Raw genomic sequence first — 21,594 nt, forward strand, 5'->3', positions numbered from 1 at the left:
CGACAAAACCACCCGCGATGGCACCCAAGAGAGCTAACCCGAAGGCTGACGAGGCTGCGAAGGCAGCACTGCTTGCCGCAAGAAAGGGCAAGGCCCTCGTCCTCACCCAATCCACCCACCAAGAGCCCACTGAAGACAATGTTCCCCGCACCTGCGAAGACGACACCTTCCGCACCTGCGGGCCCGAAGGACAATCGCAGCCGCCCCCAGGCTTCGCCCCACTGGAAGGCGCGGATCTCACCGAGGACGGCGAGGTCCTCGGCGTCTCAACAGAAGAACAGCTATAGCTGCGCGCCCTGCGCCTCAAGAACCGCAATCTCCAGAGGCAGAAAGAAATACTGGAGGCCAAGCGCCAACGTGTGTCCGCACTAGCCAAGGTGTGGCAAATGATACGCGACGAGGAGCAGAAGGCCCAAGACCTTGAGCGCGAGATCGCGCTGATGCAGCGCGAAGGCCACCTTGGCCTGCAGCAAGAGCCACCCAGCCAGCAGCGCGCACAACCGGAAGACACGCGCGAAGGCCACCTTGGCCTGCAGCATGGAGCACCCCTGCAACACCGAGCACAGCCGGAGAACCCGCGTTTCCCCCAGCGTGACTACACCTTCCAGCACGGCGCGCCGTTCCAAGGGGTCAACTACCTCGACGAGCGAAGTCCCCTAGCGCCACACCTGCAAGTGACGCCTTGGCCAGCCAACTTCCGAGTAGGGGCATATCCCAAGTACAACGGCAGCACCGACCCGGCGCAATACATAATGAGTTATCAGGTCGCCGTTGCATTCGCCGGAGGGGACGACGCCACAATGGCGAAGTCTTTCATCATCGCCCTAGAGGGCCCAGCACTCACCTGGTTCACCAGATTGCCTCCGCTGTCCATTGATTCGTGGAGAAGTCTCAGGGACAAGTTCCTTCTCAACTTCCAAGGGTACCGTCCAGACACCGACGCTTTGGCCGAGCTCTCGTTTTGCAAACAGCTGGAAAAGGAGACTCTGCGGGAGTATTACCGCAAATTCTTAACACTCAAGTCACAGCTGCCCTCCGTCGATGATCAGATCGCTATCCACTACGCCATCAGTGGCCTTCGGGCCGGCGTCCTCTACAGCCACTGTATCAGAGATCCACCCAAGAACCTCCAGGAGCTATATCAGCTCTTTGAAAAATATGCCAAATCCGAAGAGCTCCACCAGCGCAAGGTTGAGTCACAGCGGAAGCCCAAAGATGCCCCGCAGTCCAGCCGCACGTGGACGAGGACTCCGCAGCCAGACTCCGGTCGAGATGGCTGCAGTCAGCAGCAAGTGCACAACATCGCCAACCAGCAGCCTGCTGCTGACCCCCCTCGTCGCCAGGAATATCCCCCCAGGGCCGCGGAAACGGAACTCGTGGCAGGGGCCGAGGGCGCGCGCAGCCGCCGCGCCGGTTCTACTGCCTTTTCCACGGCGAAGACTGCGCCCACCAAACCAAAGACTGCCCCGAAACGAAGGCCACCAGAGACAGAATGGCGCGGGCGCAGCCAGCCGACAATCCCAGAATTGTCGCGCATAATTACCAGCCACCCCCTCCACCATATATCCACGCTCCCGCTCCGCATCCACCGCACCACGCTTACCAACACCATCAGGAAGTACAAATCGTACCTCCTCCACCCCCACCGCCACACCAGCAACATCAAAACATCCCCATGCCCCAAAGCAGGAAGACTTCGCCGATCAACCATATCGCGGAGTCATTCACATGATAACAGGGGGGTCCAGCACTGACTTCGACACCAAGCGGCAGAAGCGGGACCACTACCGCAGCATCAACCATGTCGCCGTCACTGGCCCAGTCGTGCAGACGAAGTGGTCCCACATACCGCTAACCTTCGACGCACGAGACGTCGACCTGCGCAGCGCCCCCCACATCGACGCTATGGTCATCAATTGCAGCGTGGCAAGCTGGGACTTACACAAAGTCCTAGTCGACAACGGCAGTCAGGCGGACATCATCTTCCTCCACGCCTTCGACCGCATGGGTATAAGCCACAGCCTGCTCAAGCCTTCGGACAATCCGTTGTATGGCTTCGGCGGCAAAGGCACCTTTCCCGTTGGCAAAATAGAGTTGCCCCTCTCCTTCGGTGTAGCACCCAATGCCCGAAGTGAGCAAGTAACCTTCGATATTGTCGACATGGTATATCCATACAACGCCATCATGGGCCGGGGCTCCATCAATAAGTTCGAAGCTGCCATCCACAGACTGTACCTATGTATGAAGATACCAGGTCCGCTAGGCGCTATCACGATCTACGGCAACCAGCAGACGGCGCGCAACATAGAGCGGGACTTCGTGCCTGGTCAGAGGAACGTACACTGTCTCACGACCCAGCGCGAGGTCCCTGCGCCCGCCAGCCCAACCGATAAGCAGCACGACAAGGCACAGTTGCAGAGCCAAGACGGGACCAAGACTGTCCCCCTTGATCAGGCCACGCCCAAGCAGACAGTCACTATCAGCGAAGACCTTACATCACATGAAGAAGAGAAGCTTCTCTGCTGCTTGGCCAAGAATAAAGATGTCTTCGCCTGGTCCGCCCTAGACCTGGTCGGAGTCAGCCGATCCATAATTGAGCACAGCTTGGGAATTGACCCTTCGGTGCGACCAAAAAAGCAAAGGCTCCGCAAAATGTCCGACGAAAAGACAGAGGCCGCCAAGGCGGAGGTGCACCGCCTCCTAGAGGCTAAATTCATCGAGCCAGTGGCTTACCCCACGTGGCTCTCCAATGTCGTAATGGTGCAGAAAAAAGCGGGAAATGGCGGATGTGCATAGACTTCACCAGTCTCAATAAGGCCTGCCCAAAGGACAATTTCCCGTTGCCGCGGATCGACAAAATAGTCGATAGCGCGGCCGGATGCGAGGTCATGTCACTCCTCGACTGCTTCTCCGGCTATCACCAGATATACATGAAGGAGGAAGACAAGGCTAGCACCAGCTTTATAACACCCTTCGGCACTTATTGCTTCATCAGGATGCCGGAGGGACTCAAGAATGCAGGGTCCACCTTCTCCAGACTCACCAAAACAGTACTCGAAGGGCAGGTTGGCAGAAATATATTTACATATGTGGACGACATCATCGTCGCCAGCAAGAATAAGGAGGACCATCTCGCCGACCTCGCCGAGACATTCGCGAACATGCGAGATGCACGACTCCGCCTAAACCCGGAAAAGTGCGTCTTCGGTGTTCGCCAGGGCAAGATATTGGGCTACCTGGTGTCACACCGCGGCATCGAGGCCAACCCAACCAAGATCCAGGCCATCGTCGACATGTCGCCTCCGCAGTCCGCTAGGGACGTCCAGCGTCTGACAGGCAGATTGGCCGCTCTCAACAGATTCATCTCCAGGTTCGCCGAGCGAAGTCTCCCCTTCCTCAAAACACTCCGCGGTGCGAAAGACTTCGCCTGGGGGCCGGAGCAAGCAGCGGCCTTCGCCTCACTAAAACAGTACCTGTCGGAGCTGGCCATCCTCACAAGCCCCGACTCCTCGCTCCCCCTATTGCTCTATGTCGCGGCTTCGCCGCACGCGGTCAGCGTGGCACTAGTGCAGGAGCAGACAGTTGAGGGCGCAGTCAGACAGTGCCCTGTTTACTATGTCTCCGAGGTCCTGACACCGTCCAAATGCAACATGACAGAGCTGGAGAAGATCGCCTACGTAGTTGTTATGTCCTCGCGCAAACTGCGCCATTACTTTGAAGCATTCAAGGTCCGAGTCACCTCAGACAGGGGGCTCGGCGAACTATTCAGAAACCCGGAGGCATCGGTGAGGATTGCCAAGTGGGCAGCCGAACTCTCCGGCTACCACATCAGCTTCGAGCCCTGGACAGCCATCAAGTCACAAGTCCTGGCAGACTTCGTCGTCGACTGGACTGGGCCAATAACACAGCCGGACCCGTCCACAGAGAAGGTTTGGACCATCCATTGCGACGGCGCATGGTGCCATGCGGGGGCAGGCGTCGCTGCAGTCGTCACCTCACCAGCCGGAGTCAAACACAGATATGCAGCACGCCTCAGCTTCGCTCTGGAATCCGACAGATGCACAAACAATATAGCAGAATATGAAGCGGTTATCCTCGGCCTCCGCAAGCTAAGGGCCCTCGGAGTCACCACATGTATCATCAAGACAGACTCCAAGATAGTTGCCGGCCAGGTCGAGAAAGATTATGCAGCAAAAGACCCCGCACTCATGCAATACCTCGCGGCTATCCGAAGTCTCGAGAGACAGTTCAAGGGATTCACCTTGCAGCATGTGGATAGGGCCAAGAACGAGGAGGCCGATGCATTGGCCAAGGCTGCCGCCAGGGGCGAGCCCTTGCCCTCCGACGTGTTCTTTCACACCATCGGCACGCCAGCCATCCGGAGCCCCGAAGGGCTCCAAATAACTAATGATAGCGAGGGCCACCGCATAGTCAATCTAATCATGACCGAAGACTGGCGGGCACCAATAACCCTGTTCCTACAGGGATACTATCATCCAACCGACGTCAGCGAGGCCAAGCGCCTCAGACATTGAAGCCGGGACTTCGCACTGATCGAGGGCCAACTCTACAAGAAAGGGGTCAGTCAGCCAATGCTTAAGTGCGTCACCGAAACCGAAGGCATGCAGATCCTACGTGAAGTCCACAGTGGCACGTGCGGCTCGCACGCAGGGCCAAGGGCCCTAGCTGCCAAGGTGATCCGCCAAGGGTTTTACTGGCCCGCAATGATCTGCGCCGCAAATCGGGTCACAAGGTCCTGCGAAGCCTGCCAGAAGTTTTCTCCTCGGTCAGGCAACCCCTCGCAGTATACAAAGCTGATTGCCCATACATGGCCTCTCCAGCGCTGGGGCCTGGACATTGTCGGGCCCCTGCCCACCGCTCAGGGGAACCTTAAGTTCGCCTTCGTAGCCGTCGAATACTTCACCAAATGGATCGAAGCGAGGGCTGTTTCTACAATAACATCAAAGACTGCCCAGAAATTCTTCTGGCAAAACATTGTTTGCCGCTTCGGAGTACCGTCCGAGCTAACAGTTGACAACGGCAAGCAGTTTGACAGCCAAGATTTCAAGGATTTTTGTTTTTCCATCGGCACCAAGCTTGCCTTCGCTTCAGTCTATCATCCGCAGTCCAACGGGGTCGTGGAGCGCGCCAATGGGAAAATCTTCACAGCTGTCAAGAAGATGCTCCTCGATGAAAAAAAGGCAGATGGACCGATTTATTACCGGAGGCAGTCTGGGCGCTAAACACAACTGAGTGCAGGGCGACTGGGTTCACTCCTTTCCGCCTTCTATACGGATCGGAGGCCATGACCCCGCAAGAAATAAAGCATGGGTCCCCGCGTACAGTTCCGTCAGCCGTCCCCGACGTGGACGAGCCAACTTCAAAAGATCTCATTGACGGAGACCGGGTCTTCGCCCTACAGGCCCTGAACAAATACCAAGCCCAGACCAAAGCATGGCGCGACCACGCAGTCATCCCGAGGGAGTTCAGCGAAGGGGACCTCGTACTCGTCCGAACAGCTCGGACGGAGTCCAGGGGAAAGCTGGAGCCCAAGTGGGAGGGCCCCTTTATAGTCAAGACAAAAGCTTCCCCCAGCGCTTACAGGCTCACAACGCCAAACGGCGAAGACCTGGAGCACTCCTGGAACATCGACAACCTTCGCAAATTTTTTGTTTAACTCATTAGGGCTGATTTCGCCCTTGTAATTCGCCAAAAACAATCTTGTACCGGCCCGCACTTTTTTCCTCCCGGGGGGTGAGGTTTTTAACGAGGCGGAGCCATGTAATATATGTGAGAAAAATCCCCCGCAAAAACATGTGTCGAAAAAAGACCGCGGCAACGGTCTTCGGCATTCGACCAATTCAAGGTCACCGCGAGGCTAAGCGCTAGCCACCCTCGCGTGCGACAAATCCGCGCAGAAGTCGCCTAAGGGTGCAGCCGGACTAGCACAACAAGTGCGCAAAAACCGAAGTCCACCGCGAGGACTATCCGCGCAGAAGTCGCCTAAGGGTGCAGCCGGACTAGCACAACAAGTGCGCAAAAACCGAAGTCCACCGCGAGGACTATCCGCGCAGAAGTCGCCTAAGGGTGCAGCCGGACTAGCACAACAAGTGCGCAAAAACCGAAGTCCACCGCGAGGACTATCCGCGCAGAAGTCGCCTAAGGGTGCAGCCGGACTAGCACAACAAGTGCGCAAAAACCGAAGTCCCTCGCGTGCGACAAATCCGCGCAGAAGTCGCCTAAGGGTGCAGCCGGACTAGCACAACAAGTGCGCAAAAACCGAAGTCCACCGCGAGGACTATCCGCGCAGAAGTCGCCTAAGGGTGCAGCCGGACTAGCACAACAAGTGCGCAAAAACCGAAGTCCACCGCGAGGACTATCCACGCAGAAGTCGCCTAAGGGTGCAGCCGGACTAGCACAACAAGTGCGCAAAAAGCGAAGTCCACCGCGAGGACTATCCGTGCAGAAGTCGCCTAAGGGCGCAGCCGGACTAGCACAACAAATACGGAAAAGCCGCAGTCTACCGCGAGGACTGTCGCACCAGCATAGCATAACAAAATATACCAGACAAAGCACACAACGCCTTCGCAGAACACAGGCAAGCGAGGGCACACAACTTCATCGTACAAGCCTTTACACATATACAAGCGAGGGCACCACACTCTACATCGGCTCAACCTTAGGAATAATCCCCATCTCCCTATAATTAAATAACATTATCCTAAGCTCCTCACCCGCAAAAAGACTTCGCAGTTCCCCTTCCCCTGTACTCGCGGCGGCCGGCAAAGACAACAGTTCTTGCCGACCAGCCCTACTCACACGAAGCCGAGCCCCTTCCTCCGTGCTAACCCTACGCTTTGCAACCGCCCTTCGTCGTCGGCGCCCGGCGCTAGTACCTGGCACGTCTGGCGCGTCCGCGGCGTACGGCGTAGCCTCCGCCGCAGCCACATCCAAGGCCGCAAAATAATCCAAGTCCTCCTCCGACGACTCCTCAGTCCACTCAACCGAGCTCCCAGAGTCAGTAAAATCAAAAAACTCAGATGCAGATTCACCATATCCATTACCACCTTCCGCGGTCGAAGCCGCCAAAAATTCAGTAGTAGCGGTTGCGTGCGCAGGCCCAAAATCTTGAACCTGCGCAGCAACCAAAATTCAGCAAAATATCCAAAATTCCCCAACCCTATACACCCACTACGCCACCTGCGAAGGCCCTGACGCTGCGGGAGCCTCCGCCGTTGCCTCCGCCGCCGCTTCCGCCGTTGCCTCCGCCGCCGCTTCCGCCGTTGTCTCCGCCGCCTCCGCCGCGGGATCTTCAGCACTCAGCACAGCAGCCGCGGGGGCATCAGGGGCGCCTTCGGCCACCTTTGGGGGCAGGTCTTCGCCGGCCGCAGCGGATGTGGGGGCAGCCGTCGCGATCGCCGCGGTCTCCGGGGTTGGCTCCAGGGCGACCCCAGGCACGGCCTCCGCAGGGGTCGGCTCCGGGTCAGGCAGCGCGCTGTTCAGCGCCCCGAAGTCGTCCACCCGCTCGCCACGCGCCGCCTAAGACAAGACACACAAATTCAGCAAACACACGCACAACCCGCATACAGCAAACGCCAAACAAACAACAACGTTACCTGAGCCCTCGCAGTCTCGGCCCGCTCCCTGACCACCTCACGACCGTGCGGACCCCACATCCGGTCGTAGAGGGCCCCGGCGGATTCCTTCACAACGGGGTCTTCGACCTTATAGACATCTCGCTCAAAATCTTCATCTGCCTGGTCGAAGACCTCGAAGTGCCGGCACCCTTCGCGGGAGAGTGCGTTCATCGCCCCCTCGCAGGTGACCAGGGAGGCGTACGACATAAACCCCCCCACGACAGCGGGGAGTTCCTGCAGCTCCTCCTGCACCCATTGCAGACAACGAAGCCCGGGCTCTCGGTCCGGCACCTCGAAGTCACCGGTCCGCGCGCCCAGCTCACGATATGTATCCATAAGCTGAGCGCGCGTCCGTTCAGCCTCCGCACGCATCGCGGCCTCGGCCCCCTTCGCGCGGCTCTCCAGGGCGGTAAGCCGCTCCTGCAGATGTTCGGCGAGCTCCTTGGCAAGATTGCCCTCCGCCCGCGCGAGTTTGGCCTCCGCCTGCGCAGCCTGCTCCTTGGCGATGGCCTCGTTGGCCTCCCTCCTCTCCGCCGCCAGTTGGCGCCGGAGGTCAGCCTTCTCCCTCTCCAGGGCGGCCACCCTGTCCGTCAGCTTACGGCACTTGCTGTCGGAGGCCGATTTCTCACAGACAGCGTCAGCATGTTGCGTCCGAAGTCTCTCGACTTCGGCAGACACAGCTGCCGTGAGGGCCCCCGACGCAGTACGGCTGGCGAAGTCAGCCACCTGCAGAGCACACGTAAGGCCGTTGCCCCAAAAGAAAGAGGTGGGGGAGAGAGTATAGCTCAGCGGACCTGACTCAGCGCCTCGATCGCCTGACTCAGCGCCTCCGTCACTCCCTTCAGCCGGCGGGTCGCTGCGCCCGCCTCGTCCCTGACCACCGCGAGGGCCGACACCTCGCCTCCGGCGCCAAGGGCCTCGCCCCTCGCCTTCGGCACTATGGCCGCCGTCGCGATCTTCGCGCCAGGCGCAACCATAGCAAGATGGCCCTCGTCCGACCCTACAACGCATCAACGAATTAAAAAATAATAATAATAATAATAGGCCAACGACTTACCACCAAGATAGTCGTCCACAGTAATATCGGTGTCGAAGTCGGCAACACGCTTGCCCGACAACGGCAACGCTCGGGCCGCCTTCGAAGCCTCCGCCACTCCGCTGGCCGGCGGCACCACCTTCGTTGACTTGGAGCCTCCGGCGCCCGCCGTTGCCTCCGGCGCCTTGCTAGGTGCAGAGGCGCCCGCCTTCGCCGCCAGCGGCGGCTTGCCTCCGCCGCAGCCTTCGCAGCCCCTCGCTGCCTCTTCGGCCTAGCTTCATGCAGCCTGACAGCCGCCTGGCGTTTTTGCGCCGCCCCTTGGCGATCCTTGTCCATCACTGCCCACACAACAGCACCGATATTCCGCCCGTAAGGAAAAACTCTCCACTGACGAACCATACGAGATGTAAAACAGTCCTCGTCAGCCGCGCAGGGGATAGGAACATTCCTAGGCCAGCAACCCCCGGTAACCCTCAGCATCCGAGCCGAAGACTCCCGGAGCTCGGGCGAAGACATCCTTTCCCCCGGGGCCGCACACGTCCTCATCAACTCTCTAGCAAAGCTATCAGACACCCCAAGTCCTCCCATCGCAGTACCTAATTTTCTCTTTTTCGACGAGGGGGCGGCCGCCGGCGCAGGGTCGTCTCCAGTCTCCACCGCCGGCTTCTTCCCACGGCGGTCCGCTTCGTCTTGACCAGGATAGCCGTCGTACGACAATTGATTTAATTCGAAGACCCTGTTCAAACGGTCATTTGACCCGCGGATATCAAAGCTGCGCTGGCCTTCCGTCCTCGGCACGTAACGTCCCACGAGCCGCACCGCCCCGTCCTCCGTGAAAGGCGGCCGGGTCGCGGTTTCGCAGATTCAATGCGAAGGCAGGACTTCGCACCACCCTTCCTCCGTGAAAGGGCATCTGGCGAGGGCACACTTCGCCCAACGCCCAGCCATGCGCCAAGGGCCACACCCCGTACGCCACGAACTCTTCAACTAAATCACGCCCACTGCTCTGACCGGCGGCGCACCGAAGGGCCCCTTCGTCTGCATCCTCCTCTGCCACTTCAAAGGGCGGGTACGCAGAGTAATAGTGAGAGCAAATCTCAGACACGGGGAGTCCCTCATGGTCTTCGACAGTAGCCTCAGCAACGTAAAACCAAAATTCATTCCAATTGCCCCACTTGTTGCGGGCGCACGGAACCAACTCCACTACTTGCATTGTGGTCTTGCCGGTCTTCGGCGTGAATGTGCATGACCCGAACTGGGCAACTTCGTCCCCAATCATCCTCTTCTGCCAGTGCAAACAATAATACTTCGCAAAAACTTCAACTGACGGCTGTCCGCCGTACGAAGTCGTCGCCCAGACATACTTCGACAGTGCCACCACAACATTCAGTGTCAGCTGATGTATTTGAACGTTGAATCTACGCAGGACTTCGCCAACAAACCGGTGCGCAGGCAAGCGGAGACCGGCGGCGAAGAACGCCTCGAAAACGACCAACTCACCCTCCGGCTCGGGGACTTCCTCCGTCCCCGGAGCACGAGCAACTCCGCCGCCAAAGTAGCCCAACCGCTGCATATCTTCAACGCGGGCTGACGTCATCCGCGACACACCAAAATCAACAGAGTCGCCGGCGCGCAACTCCTCCACCATCAAGCTACTCAACGTCTCCTCAGACGAGGCGGCGGCCGGCGGCGTAGTGGCAGCGGAAGAAGAAGAGGACGACATTGCTACGTACCGTCGGCGGCGGCGGGCGGTCTGCTTCACTCGAGCCAGATCTCCGGCGAGCAAGAGCACGGCGGGCAGACGAGCAGCAAGACGGCGGGCGGCTAGGGTTTTCGCGGAGCACGGAAGGCAAAGTTCAAAAAGCGCCGACCCCCGCCCCCTTTTATAGGCAGGGCGCGGCTCTTCGGGAAACCCGCAATCCAACAGGGCGCGACGCTTCGGGAAACCCGCAATCCAACAGTACGCCGTCCATCAACGGTCACATCGAAAACCCCCGCGGAACCACTTCGAGCGAGGGCAGCGTCTCCGCCATCTAGCGACGTCTTCGGCACCAGGTGACTTTGTCGAACTGGTCCCTCGGAGGGCAAATGTTGGGGCGAAGGCAAAGACGCCATCCTTCGCTCGAGGCCTTCGCTGCAGTCGCTGGTCTGACAAAGACAAAGCGGGCAGGGACACCCTTCGCTCCATTCGGCACCAGACGAATGGCCTGCGGCAACGTCATCCCGCAGCGCGGCCTCGTCCAGCTCTGAGGCCCACGTGTGATCTGGCCCATTGTAACGGGCCCTGCGTGGCCGCCTTTGTGTTACGGGCCTAATTTGTAAAGGCATTCTTGTAATTACAGCTTGTAACCCTGCTTTACGGGAATATTCTGGGGATAAACTAGGTGTCTGAGGGCACATGCGTCCTTAACACAAGGCGCTGGTCACTCAGATACCTATAAATACCCCCACACAGTGCCCGTGAGAGGCTAGATTAACAGAGCTATTGCCTCCTAGCACGTAACCCTGTTGTCACCACTGTTCACCCTTGTTGGCCTCCTTGCGGTTGAGAGCAAGTTCCAACAGGGCACAATGCGAGAAATATAAGTACAAGAAATGTTTTCTCTTGAGATTTTTATTTTTCTGTCAGCTAGTATCCATCCTTGAATGTTTTGTCAGCTGCTTAGCTTAATTGTTTTTGTGACTGTAGACTTAATTTCCTACATTATTGTAATGGCTTCCACTTCGCCTAATCACATTATAACACTCAAATATTCAAAACTGCAAATTATTTTTTCTATTAGTGATCTTGTTGCTGTGTATAACATCTGGTTTGAAAATTGCTCAACCCTACCATTTAATTTTATGAAGGGCAGTCCTTGTGCAGTTGTGGTGAGTGTTGGAAACCTTAACCCCTTCGGGGTGAGCTATGTATTGCTATATTAGAAAAGAAGTTACATGGGCTGGACCAAGGCCCATAACACTTAGACTGAGTACAATGAACAAACACAAGAATCTAACACCCCTGCAGTTGAAACTCTAGCCGCGACGGATGTTGGGACTAGACCGAAACTTCAATAACAACGAGGGAAAACCTTTGGTGAAGATGTCAGCAACCCTTCGAGACGTGATGGACGCAAACGTCCCCAATAGCAACACACTCACGAATGAAGTGCAGTGTCAAGGGCGTTGGGTGATAGAGTGGGTGGCCCTTGGCTACGTAGATTGTAGCCGCGGTCCGTGTTGGGGCGAGGTTTTACCCCCCAGCGCCCGACTGTTAGAGAAGAGGAACAAGATTAATTGTTCTTGCTTACTCTATTAATTCCTCCCCTGACATTATATAGCCAAGGCTGCCTAGTACATCTTAACAAACTTCTGATAAGATAAGGAGCTATCCATCTAATCTATCAAGATCTTAACAAACTTCAGATAAGATAAGGGAGCTATGCATCCAACTAACTCTCATCTGTTCTTATCTTTTCTAATCTCTCCTAAATTCTAGGATCCCATCCTTTATTCTAGACTTTATCTAAACCGAGCGCTGAGGCTCTAGCGCGTGCGCTATGTTTGCGCCGCCTTGGCATTCATGTGTGCGTTGCACGTCACGTGCCCTTCTATTCTTGGCGTACGTCTGGTCGTACATGGCACCCCCCGGTCGAGGAGCAACTCGTCCTCGAGCTAGAAGTTTGGGTACTTTGGCGGAGAAGGATTCGACATCTTCCCATGTAGCCGAGGCAACTGTCTCACCCTTCCACTCTACGAGGATCTGGTGTACCCCACGCGCCAACCGGGACCGCACGGTCCTTTTCGGTTCTAGAACTGATGCACCATGGTGAATGGTGGGCAATGGCGGAGGAGCATCCAGTGGTAGCCCACATAACTTCTTGAGGAGCCCGATGTGGAACACATCGTGCAACCGGGCGCAGGGCGGTAGGGCCAACCGGACAGCGATGTCGTTGATTAGTTCGACAACGTAGTAAGGGCCGGAGTAGCGCGACTTGAGCTTCCCAGTGGCGGCCTGGGGAATGGATGAAGTCGCTCGCTGTCGGAGACGAAGGAGGGCCCAATCGGCAATCGCCCACCTGGTACGCAACATGTCGGTGGAGCTTGTCCTAGTGCTTCTTCTGGACCTTCTGCGTCTGTTCCAAATGGTAGCGGATGTCCGCCAGGAACTTGTCATGCTCCTCCATGCTCCTGGTGACTGTCGCCACGTGGTTGTCGTCCGGGTCATAGGATCTGATGGTCGGACGATCGCGCCCGTAGACGTCATGGAACGACGTGTCCTGCAGCGAGGACTGGTAGGTGGTGTTGTAGATGTACTTGGTCCATGGTAGCCAACGCAACACTGTCGAGGACGGTCGCCAGTGAGGCAGCGCAGCTATATGATGATGACACGGTTGGCCTCCTCCGATTGGCCATCGGACTGAGGGTGGAACAATGAGGTCATGTGGAGTTGGTACCCATCAGTCACATGAGCTCGTGCCAAAACAGCAAGGTGAAGATCGGATCGCAGTCAGACACGATGGACTGGGGCACGCTGTGGAGCCACACAATGTCGGTGAAGAAGGCTTGTGTGATGGACTCAATGGAGTACAGGTGCACCAGGGGAATGAAGTGACAATACTTGATGAATCGATCCACCACCGTCAAGAGGATGGACTTGCTGTGGAGGCGTGGTAGTGCTTCCACGAAGTCGAGCGCGATGTCCGTCCAGACGCCCTGGGGTACAGGTAGAGGAAGGAGAAGACCCGCCAGGTGGAAGTGCTCTGATTTGTACCTCTCGACTCTTCGCCACCTCGACCATCTCTTGCCCCCGCGACAACGTTACTTCTCTTTGTCATGCTTGTCAGCTTGGGCGTCACACACGCTTACCCTTTTCCTCTTCCCTGTTCCGCGCTACTTGCCACTTCGACCTTATCCACTGTGACCTCTAGACATCCCCCATTCCTAGCATCTCTGGTATGCAGTACCATCTCGTCATTTTGGATGACTTCTCTCACTACTTCTGGACCTTTCCCCTTCGCCGTAAGTCTGACACTAGGGATGGCAATGGGTTGGGTTCGGGTCGGGTATGGTAAATATCCGCCCACGACAATACCCGCGGGTATTACTCATACCCGCCCGCGACTATACCCGCGGGTAGGATTTTGTACCCGTGCCCGTATCCATCGGGTATCGGGCGGGTATCGGATACCCGCGGGTATAATTACACTCCACACAAATAAAACACATGGACACATGGTTGACAAATGACAAGGTAAAACAAAAAAAACAAGATAGTGCTGTGTGCAGTGTGCGTGTGCAGTGTGCACTAGCGTCTGGCGGGCTTGCTGCTTGCTGTCCAAGTGTCCAACGCTAATTTCCCTTGGAGACAATGATAGTGCTGCTGCAGTGTCCAACGCTAATTTCTCTTGGAGACGCTGAGTCGCTGAAGCAGGGGCACTGCTGGCCTGCCGCACTGGACAGGGAGCCTGGTCGCTGGGCGGGCAGGGCGCAGGCATTACCGCGGCAGCCGGCAGGGAGCAAGGCAACCAGAGGAGCGACCTGCGTCTGCGTCTCGACGCCGGCACAGCCGTGCGATGGACGGCCGCCGCCGGGGCGGATCTAGCGCTGTCCCACGAGCCGGCTTACTGGCGGCCGTGCGATGAACCAGAGGACGGTCGCGCTCGGTTTCTGGCGGTGGCCGGTGGGCGGTAGCGGATGAGAGACAGAGAGAGGTGAGACGTGAGAGAGAGAGATTTGCGTGGCTGCGTCCTGTCCTGCGTGTGAGAGTGAGACTAGGGTTTCTGGTGATTGGTGAATAGAGATGGACATTGGGCCGGTCCGCCGGTTTTCTTGTGGGCTGAAATTGAAAAGTGAAAACTGAAATAATTTCGGATATCCGCCAAGACCCGCGGGTGCAAGATAAAACCCGTACCCGACCTGATTTTATCACGGGTCGGGTATGGGTGAGACCCGCGGGTTAAATTTCGTACCCGAACCCGAATCCGACGGGTCGGATATCCGTGGATATCCGAACCCGCGGGTAAAATTGCCATCCCTATCTGATACCTTCCCCCACCTTCTTCATTTCTTTGCTTGCGTGTCGACTCAGTTCGGTCGTACCATTTAGGATGTTCAGGTTGATAATGGACGTGAATTTGATAACTCCACGTCCCGCATCTTCTTTCTTTCCCATGCCGTGCAACTACGGATGTCGTGCCCCCACACCTTCCCTTAGAATGGCCGAGCTGAGCGCATGATTCACACCACCACCAACGTGCTGCGTTGCCTCCTCTTTTAGGCTTCTCTTCCCGCCCGCTACTGGTCGGAGCCTTGAACACAATCACCGATCTCCTCAATCGCCTTCCCTCCAAGGCGGTTTCCCATCCCACTCCGTTCTTCGCCCTCTTCGGTACCACCTCTTCTATGAGCACCTTCGTGTTTTCGGGTGTGCTTGCTATCCTAACATCTTCACCATCGCTCCTCAGTCCTCACAAACTTGCCCCTCGTTCTTCTCGCTGTCTTTTCCTCGGGTACTCCCCTGATCACAAGGGGTATCAGTGCCTCGATCTTCTAACACACCGCATCATCATCTCGTGTCATGTTGTCTTTGATGAGAATGTTTTCCCCTTGCTGACTCCTCCCCACCTCCCGACCTTGATTCCCTCGATGTCGATTGCATTGATGTTTCTCTTCTGTTGCCCTCTTTCACGCAGCACGTGACCACGTCGCCTGCGCCTTGTGTGACCGCACCACGTTTGCCTACACCACACGTGGCCCTGTTGCCATCCCCTGCGCCACGCGCGGCCTCACTACCTCTACCTTTCCTCGCGCTGCCACACGCGGCCCCGTCGATCCAGCCCGCGGCACGTCGACGAGCGTGGCCCCTTCGCCCTCGTACGCTCTAGGTGCGGGCCCATCGCCTGTGCCCCTTGCAGCATGTTACGCTAATCTCGCCCATGTCTACCAGCGACGTGTGCGACCTGCCTCCTCGGTCCCCTTCGCTACACCGGCCCGTGCTTTGACTCCCTCTCGTGAGGAGCCACCAGTGTACCATCTGAATGCTCTCCATCAGGACCCGTGCACATCCACCCGATGGTTACCCGCCGGGCCGCTGGTGTCCTCAGTCCTGTCGACCGCCTTGTCCTCTCGGTGTCATCTTCTTTGGTGCTCTCCCTTGAGCCGTCCTCTGTTCGTAGTGCGCTTGCCAACCCCAACTGGCGGCACGGTATGGAGTACGAGTAGAGATGGCAATGGGTACCCGCGACCCGATACCCGATGGGTATTTACTCCATTAGGGTATGTACGTGGGCTAAATATTCTACCCATGGGTCTGTTATTGGGAAAAAATCTTCACCCAATGGGTAAACGGGTATTAGAACGTTCCACCTTCACCCATACCCGTTAACCCGTGGGTATAAAATACCCAATATAAACTTAGCCCAAGCATAAACTTAGACTTTAGTCATCCATATTTTTTACTATTTAATAACCTTTTAGGCCATTATGTCATAGAAGGCTTAACGACAATTTAATGACCATGTAATGGAACATGTAATTCACCCAATGTGTGTTGAATGGATGGTTAAATGATGCTAGAAATTTTGTAATGGTATTTAGATGGATATACTTGATATTTGTATAATATAATATTTTGATAGATGTTTAATTTTTGTGGGTACGGGTGACCCGATGGGTGACCCATACCCACGTGGGTATGGGTATGGGGGTAAATCCATACCCACCAGTGTATATGGGTGACCCGGTGGGATTATTTTTTTGTCGTGGGTATGGGTATGGGGTAGTAATACCCGGTGGGTATTTACCCATTGCCATCTCTAAGTACGAGGCCTTATAGGCGAACCGCACCTCGGACCTGGTGCCACGACCCTCGGGCGCAAATGTGGTCATCGGGAAATGGATCTTTAAGCACAAGGTGAAGACGGACGACTCCTTCGATTGATATAAGGCTCGCTGGGTCCTGCGGGGCTTTACCCAGCGTCCTAGGGTAGACTATGACGAGACATTCTGCCCCGTGGTGAAGCCTGGTACCATTACTGTTCTGACTCTGGCTCTCTCACGGGCCTGGCCAATGCATCAGCTCGACGTTAAGAATACCTTCCTCCATGGCACTTTGACAGAGACAGTGTATTGCACTCAACTGGTTGGCTTTGTGGACTCGACGCACCCTGACATGGTCTGCAAGCTTAACCGGCCCCTATACGGTCTCAAGCAGGCGCCAAGCTTGGTACAGTCGCTTCGCCGTTTTCTTGCTCTCATAGGGCTTCGTCGAGGCCAAGTTGAACACCGGGTTCGTCTTCCACCGTGGCCTGGACACGACGTACCTCCTATACGTCGACGACATCATCCTCACGACCTCCTACAACGCATCATCTTCCTCCAACAAGAGTTTGCGATGAAGGACATGGGTGAGCTGCACCAATTCTTGGGGATCACCGTGGAGCGTCGGTCCTAGGGCCTGTTTCTCCACCAGCGCCAGTACACCGTTGACATCCTCGAGCGCGCTGGCATGGCCGACTGTAAGCCTTGCACGACTCTGGTGGACACTCAGGGCAATGTTTCCACCGATGAGGGCCCCCCTGTGGCTGATCCCACTAGCTATCGGAGTCTTGTCGGGGTGGTACAGTACCTCGTCTTCACTCGCCTCGACATTGCCTAGGTGTGCCTCCATATGCACGCCCCGCAGGAGCCACATTTCACCGCTATGAAGCGGATCCTACGTTACCTCCGGGGCACTACCGACTTTGGCCTCCTTCGACGATCTGCGACCACCGACGTCGCCGTCTACACCGACGTCGACTGGGCCGGTTGTCCTGACACGCGCCGGTCCACCTCCGGTTTTGCCGTGTTCCCAGGCGGCAGTCTTGTCTCCTGGTCCTCGAAGCGGTAGCCGGTCGTCTCCCGCTTCAGTGCTGAGGACGTCGACTTGGGATTGGGACTGTGGCCAATGACGTCGCTGAGGCGGTGTGGCTTCGTCAGCTGCTCCAGGAGCTCCACAATCCGCTGACGCGGAGCACACATGTCTACTTTGACAACGTCAGCGCCATGTACCTCTCCACCAACCCCGTCCAACACCAGTGCACGAAACATGTCGAGCTCGACCTCCACTTCGTTCGCGAGCGTGTCGCTGTCGGGGATGTGCACATTCTCCATGTCCCGACATCTTCACCAAGAGCCTCCCTGTGTCGGTGTTTGAGGAGTTTCAGTCCAGTATCAACATCTGTCATGGCTAGAGTTTCGACTGCGCGGGTGGGTGGGTTAGATATACTGTGTGTGTATTAATGTATTGTGTGTGATTGTCCCTGTATTGGGCATAGGTCCACTTACCTCTTATAATACATCACCCAACCCTGGTTTGGGGTTAGGGTTTCCACTTCTATCAGACAATATCAGTGAGAGTCCCATAGAGAAAAACATTCTTGACGTCCAACTAATGAACTAGCCAAGAATGGGAGAGCCTGAGGATGACACAGATGGTAGAAGGCTTCACGACGGGACTGAATGTCTCATCGTAGTCAACGCCAGGATGCTTAAATAAACAAGCACATGAATCTAATAGAGTCCTGTCTCATCGAGTCACCGGATCACGGGTTTGAACCAGTCTCTCTACATTTGGGGGGGGGGTGCCTCGTTTTATCCCTTCCCCAGACCTCATACACGCAGGAGCCTCCGACACTGGGTCTATCCACCCCTACCATATAATGTTATGTAAAAACTAGTTTAAACAGTTTGGAAAGTAACATTGTTCTCACTATTAAACTGATATCATTTTAATAGTTTACCTTGGCAGTTGAAAGGAGGAAAATGGTAGAATACAGATCTGATATGGCAAAGTTTCCATAAATAGTGTCTGATCTCAGCCCAATAATAGATGTCTGATGTATGGCCAGCGGTGTGTCTGATCTCAGCCTAATAGTAGATGTCTGATGTATGGCCAGCGGTCACAAGTAGTGGCTATAGTAGAAGTAGGTGTACTAGCTGTACTTCTAGTTGGCTGGAGTTGTATACAGCATGTATAGAGCTGGCTGGAGCCTGGAGGTAGTTCAGCTTTTCCACTTGTGCTCGTGTGTGCTCTGTTCTCAACCCCTCTTTTCTACCTCTAGCCCAAACCTGTGTGTGTGTACTTGAGTTGTGCAGGCCAGCCGGTTTCCAACAGAAACATGTGGTGTTTATTCTTGGTAGTTTTCATTGTGCTTTGTTACACTTGACTAAGTGGGAAACTTTTTTTTTCTCGAATAGAGAGACATTTTGACTAATAAAAAAATAAATACACTTTTTGTCGATTCTCGATTGTTGATCCCTTCTGTGTTTAACACACTTATCAATATTTTCACCTCATGATTGCTTTTAATTATTTATTTACAGACAGGAAAGACCAATTTTGTTGAACATCGCACTTTTCTGCATTTGTACCGCAGTTTCCACCGCTTGTGGATTTTTCTGCTATTAATGTTCCAGGTTAGTGGTTTGCGATTGTGTTCTGTCATAAATAAATACATCCGGAATATTTAATGTTCAATATGTATTTTAATTGATGATGCAGCTCTTAGCTATTATTGCCTTTCACCATGGGAAGATGGACATTGACACCATTAGAATACTACTTAGCGCTGGGCCAGCCTTTTTTGTACTAAACTTCATTGAATGTATGTTCTCTATTGTAATATTATAGTTATTTTTGCTTTATCTTGATTCCTTTCTCATTTCTAAATGTAATCTGGGATGTGATCGATTTATATTTCTACGGTTTTTTATATTCCATATTTTGTAGGCTGCTTGGATGTCATACTCATGTTTGGTGCATATAAGACGGCAAGAGGTTTTGCTATCTCAAGATTAGTTATTCGATTTCTTTGGTTAACTGCAGTTTCAACATTTGTAACCTATCTCTATGTGTGAGTACTCACTTAGCTTTTGTACCTTATACTGTCAATGCACATTAATGCTGTCTATTCACTTAAATGCTGAATATTGAACAGGAAAGTCCTGGAAGAGAGAGACACAAGGAATTCAGATTCGACTTATTTCCGAATTTATGGTCTTGTTCTTGGTGGTTATGCTGCTGTTCGAATCATGTTTGCACTGATGGCTAAGATCCCAGCTTGTCATAGGCTCTCAAGTTTTTCTGATCGGTCTCAGTTTTTCCAATTTTTCAAGTGGATATACCAGGTATGATGTCATTGTTCAACATAACTTGGAAATATATTTCGATTACTTATTTATGCACTGATTATGTTTTTACTAATTTGTTTTCAGGAGCGATATTATGTTGGGCGGGGACTTTATGAGAGTATTAGTGATTATGCCAGGTTCTTTCTTTTACCTTAACGATTTCTGTTATATTATCATATTGTGGCACCCTTAGTTTATTATGAACTGTCCAGGTTAACATCTGGAGCAGATTTTTTTTTTAATTTTCAAATCTTCACTTCAGAATACCGATATCTATCTCTATATGAAACCTGTAAATATTTTCTTGAGTATTGCATGTGAACTAGATTTTGGTTGAAAATTACCAAGGAATTCTGCTTGTAGTTTCTTTTGTTTCAGGGTTGGTACATGTGTCACTTATCGCGAAGCCTACGAAATTACTAATTTGGAATTGCGTTAAAATAGCTTGACATACCCTTGTTGGTTCATTTACATGTTGATGTTAACAGTTAGTGGCAATTGCTCAGTGTGATTACTTCCAGCCTTTAACAGTTACTGGCAATTGACCAAGATATTACCATTTAGTAGATTTTTGATTACTTGCCATACCGTCATTTATATACTCACCAGACATCAGTTCTCTGAATAGTGACTAGTTCTCACTTATTGTTTTCAAGTGTGTTGTGTTATATGTTTGTGACAATTTTTTCTTAAGCAGATACGTGATATTTTGGGTCGTCATACTGGCATGCAAATTTACTTTTGCATATTTTCTCCAGGTGGCTCTACTAACAACTTGCAGAAAGTTTATGTTTGTTCTATGTTTTGTATGATGATAAAAAATACTCATACCTTTTCTTACACGTTTGCAGATTAGGCCTTTAGTTGAACCAACCAATATTATTGTGCAACTCCATGATTTGAAGTATTCCTGGCATGATCTTGTATCAAGGGGTTAGTAGATCTGAAAAATATTACACTAGAATCATAACCCAATTGTTGCACTATCTCAACTAAAGCTGTTATTACATTGTTTTTCTATGCACATTAAATAAATGCAACTATAATCATGATAATGTGTTCATTTTAGGGAATAAAAATGCTTTGACCATTCTGAGCCTATGGGCACCAGTCTTAGCTGTAAGTTCCGGTTTTGACTTCAAAGTTCCTTTGATATAAGAAAAATGACTGCAACTGATAAATTATGTTCTTTCATTTGTGTTTACAATTTTACAGATATACCTGATGGACATCCACATTTGGTACACTCTTTTATCAGCACTTGTTGGTGGCGTTATGGGTGCCAGAGATCGCCTTGGAGAGGTGTATATTTACTCTTTTATGTCCTGGTCCTGTTTTTGGATCCAAGTTCTTATCAACTATGCATACATTTCTTCTGATGTGCAAGCTAGATTATTGTTCTGACATTCTCTAATGTAATGCAGATTCGGTCAATTGAAATGCTTCATAAACGTTTTGAGAGCTTTCCAGAAGCGTTTGCTAAAAACCTTTCCGCTTCAAGGTTCTTAACCCTATTCTCAATATTTGTCAATCTGAATTTTTATGACTCATGATTAATTGCATATAAGAGGTCTGTGTATTTGTGTTTATTCTGTCGTTTAGTATAAATTGCTTTTTTGATCTTTGTTTTTATAATGTTTCTATTTTATGCTGCAGGATACCTAGCAGACGCATTGATCGTGTAAATGTACTGGTTCCGAAGCCTTGCCTTTTTCATATTTTGAATAAATTTACTATTATTTTTTGGTGGTTAAGTTGTATTTTGTT

The 21,594-nt window shown here is 53.3% G+C and overlaps 1 protein-coding gene across 2 annotated transcripts in view; it reads left to right on the forward strand.

Moving 5' to 3' along the window:
* LOC100216809 (putative glycosyl transferase family protein) overlaps positions 1-21,594 on the forward strand; it is a 74,989-nt gene that overhangs the window by 10,279 nt on the left and 43,116 nt on the right. For both annotated transcript variants that reach the window (XM_020546976.3, NM_001348664.1), the window contains exons 13-23: positions 19,021-19,113; positions 19,199-19,301; positions 19,427-19,550; positions 19,635-19,824; positions 19,912-19,964; positions 20,525-20,585; positions 20,679-20,760; positions 20,897-20,946; positions 21,043-21,129; positions 21,252-21,328; positions 21,484-21,514. In XM_020546976.3, coding sequence (XP_020402565.1) covers positions 19,021-19,113; positions 19,199-19,301; positions 19,427-19,550; positions 19,635-19,824; positions 19,912-19,964; positions 20,525-20,585; positions 20,679-20,760; positions 20,897-20,946; positions 21,043-21,129; positions 21,252-21,328; positions 21,484-21,514 — 951 coding nt within the window. The remainder of the gene's footprint in view (positions 1-19,020; positions 19,114-19,198; positions 19,302-19,426; positions 19,551-19,634; positions 19,825-19,911; positions 19,965-20,524; positions 20,586-20,678; positions 20,761-20,896; positions 20,947-21,042; positions 21,130-21,251; positions 21,329-21,483; positions 21,515-21,594) is intronic.

This window comes from Zea mays, chromosome 1 (assembly GCF_902167145.1).
Source record: "Zea mays cultivar B73 chromosome 1, Zm-B73-REFERENCE-NAM-5.0, whole genome shotgun sequence".
Classification (NCBI taxonomy): domain Eukaryota; kingdom Viridiplantae; phylum Streptophyta; class Magnoliopsida; order Poales; family Poaceae; genus Zea; species Zea mays.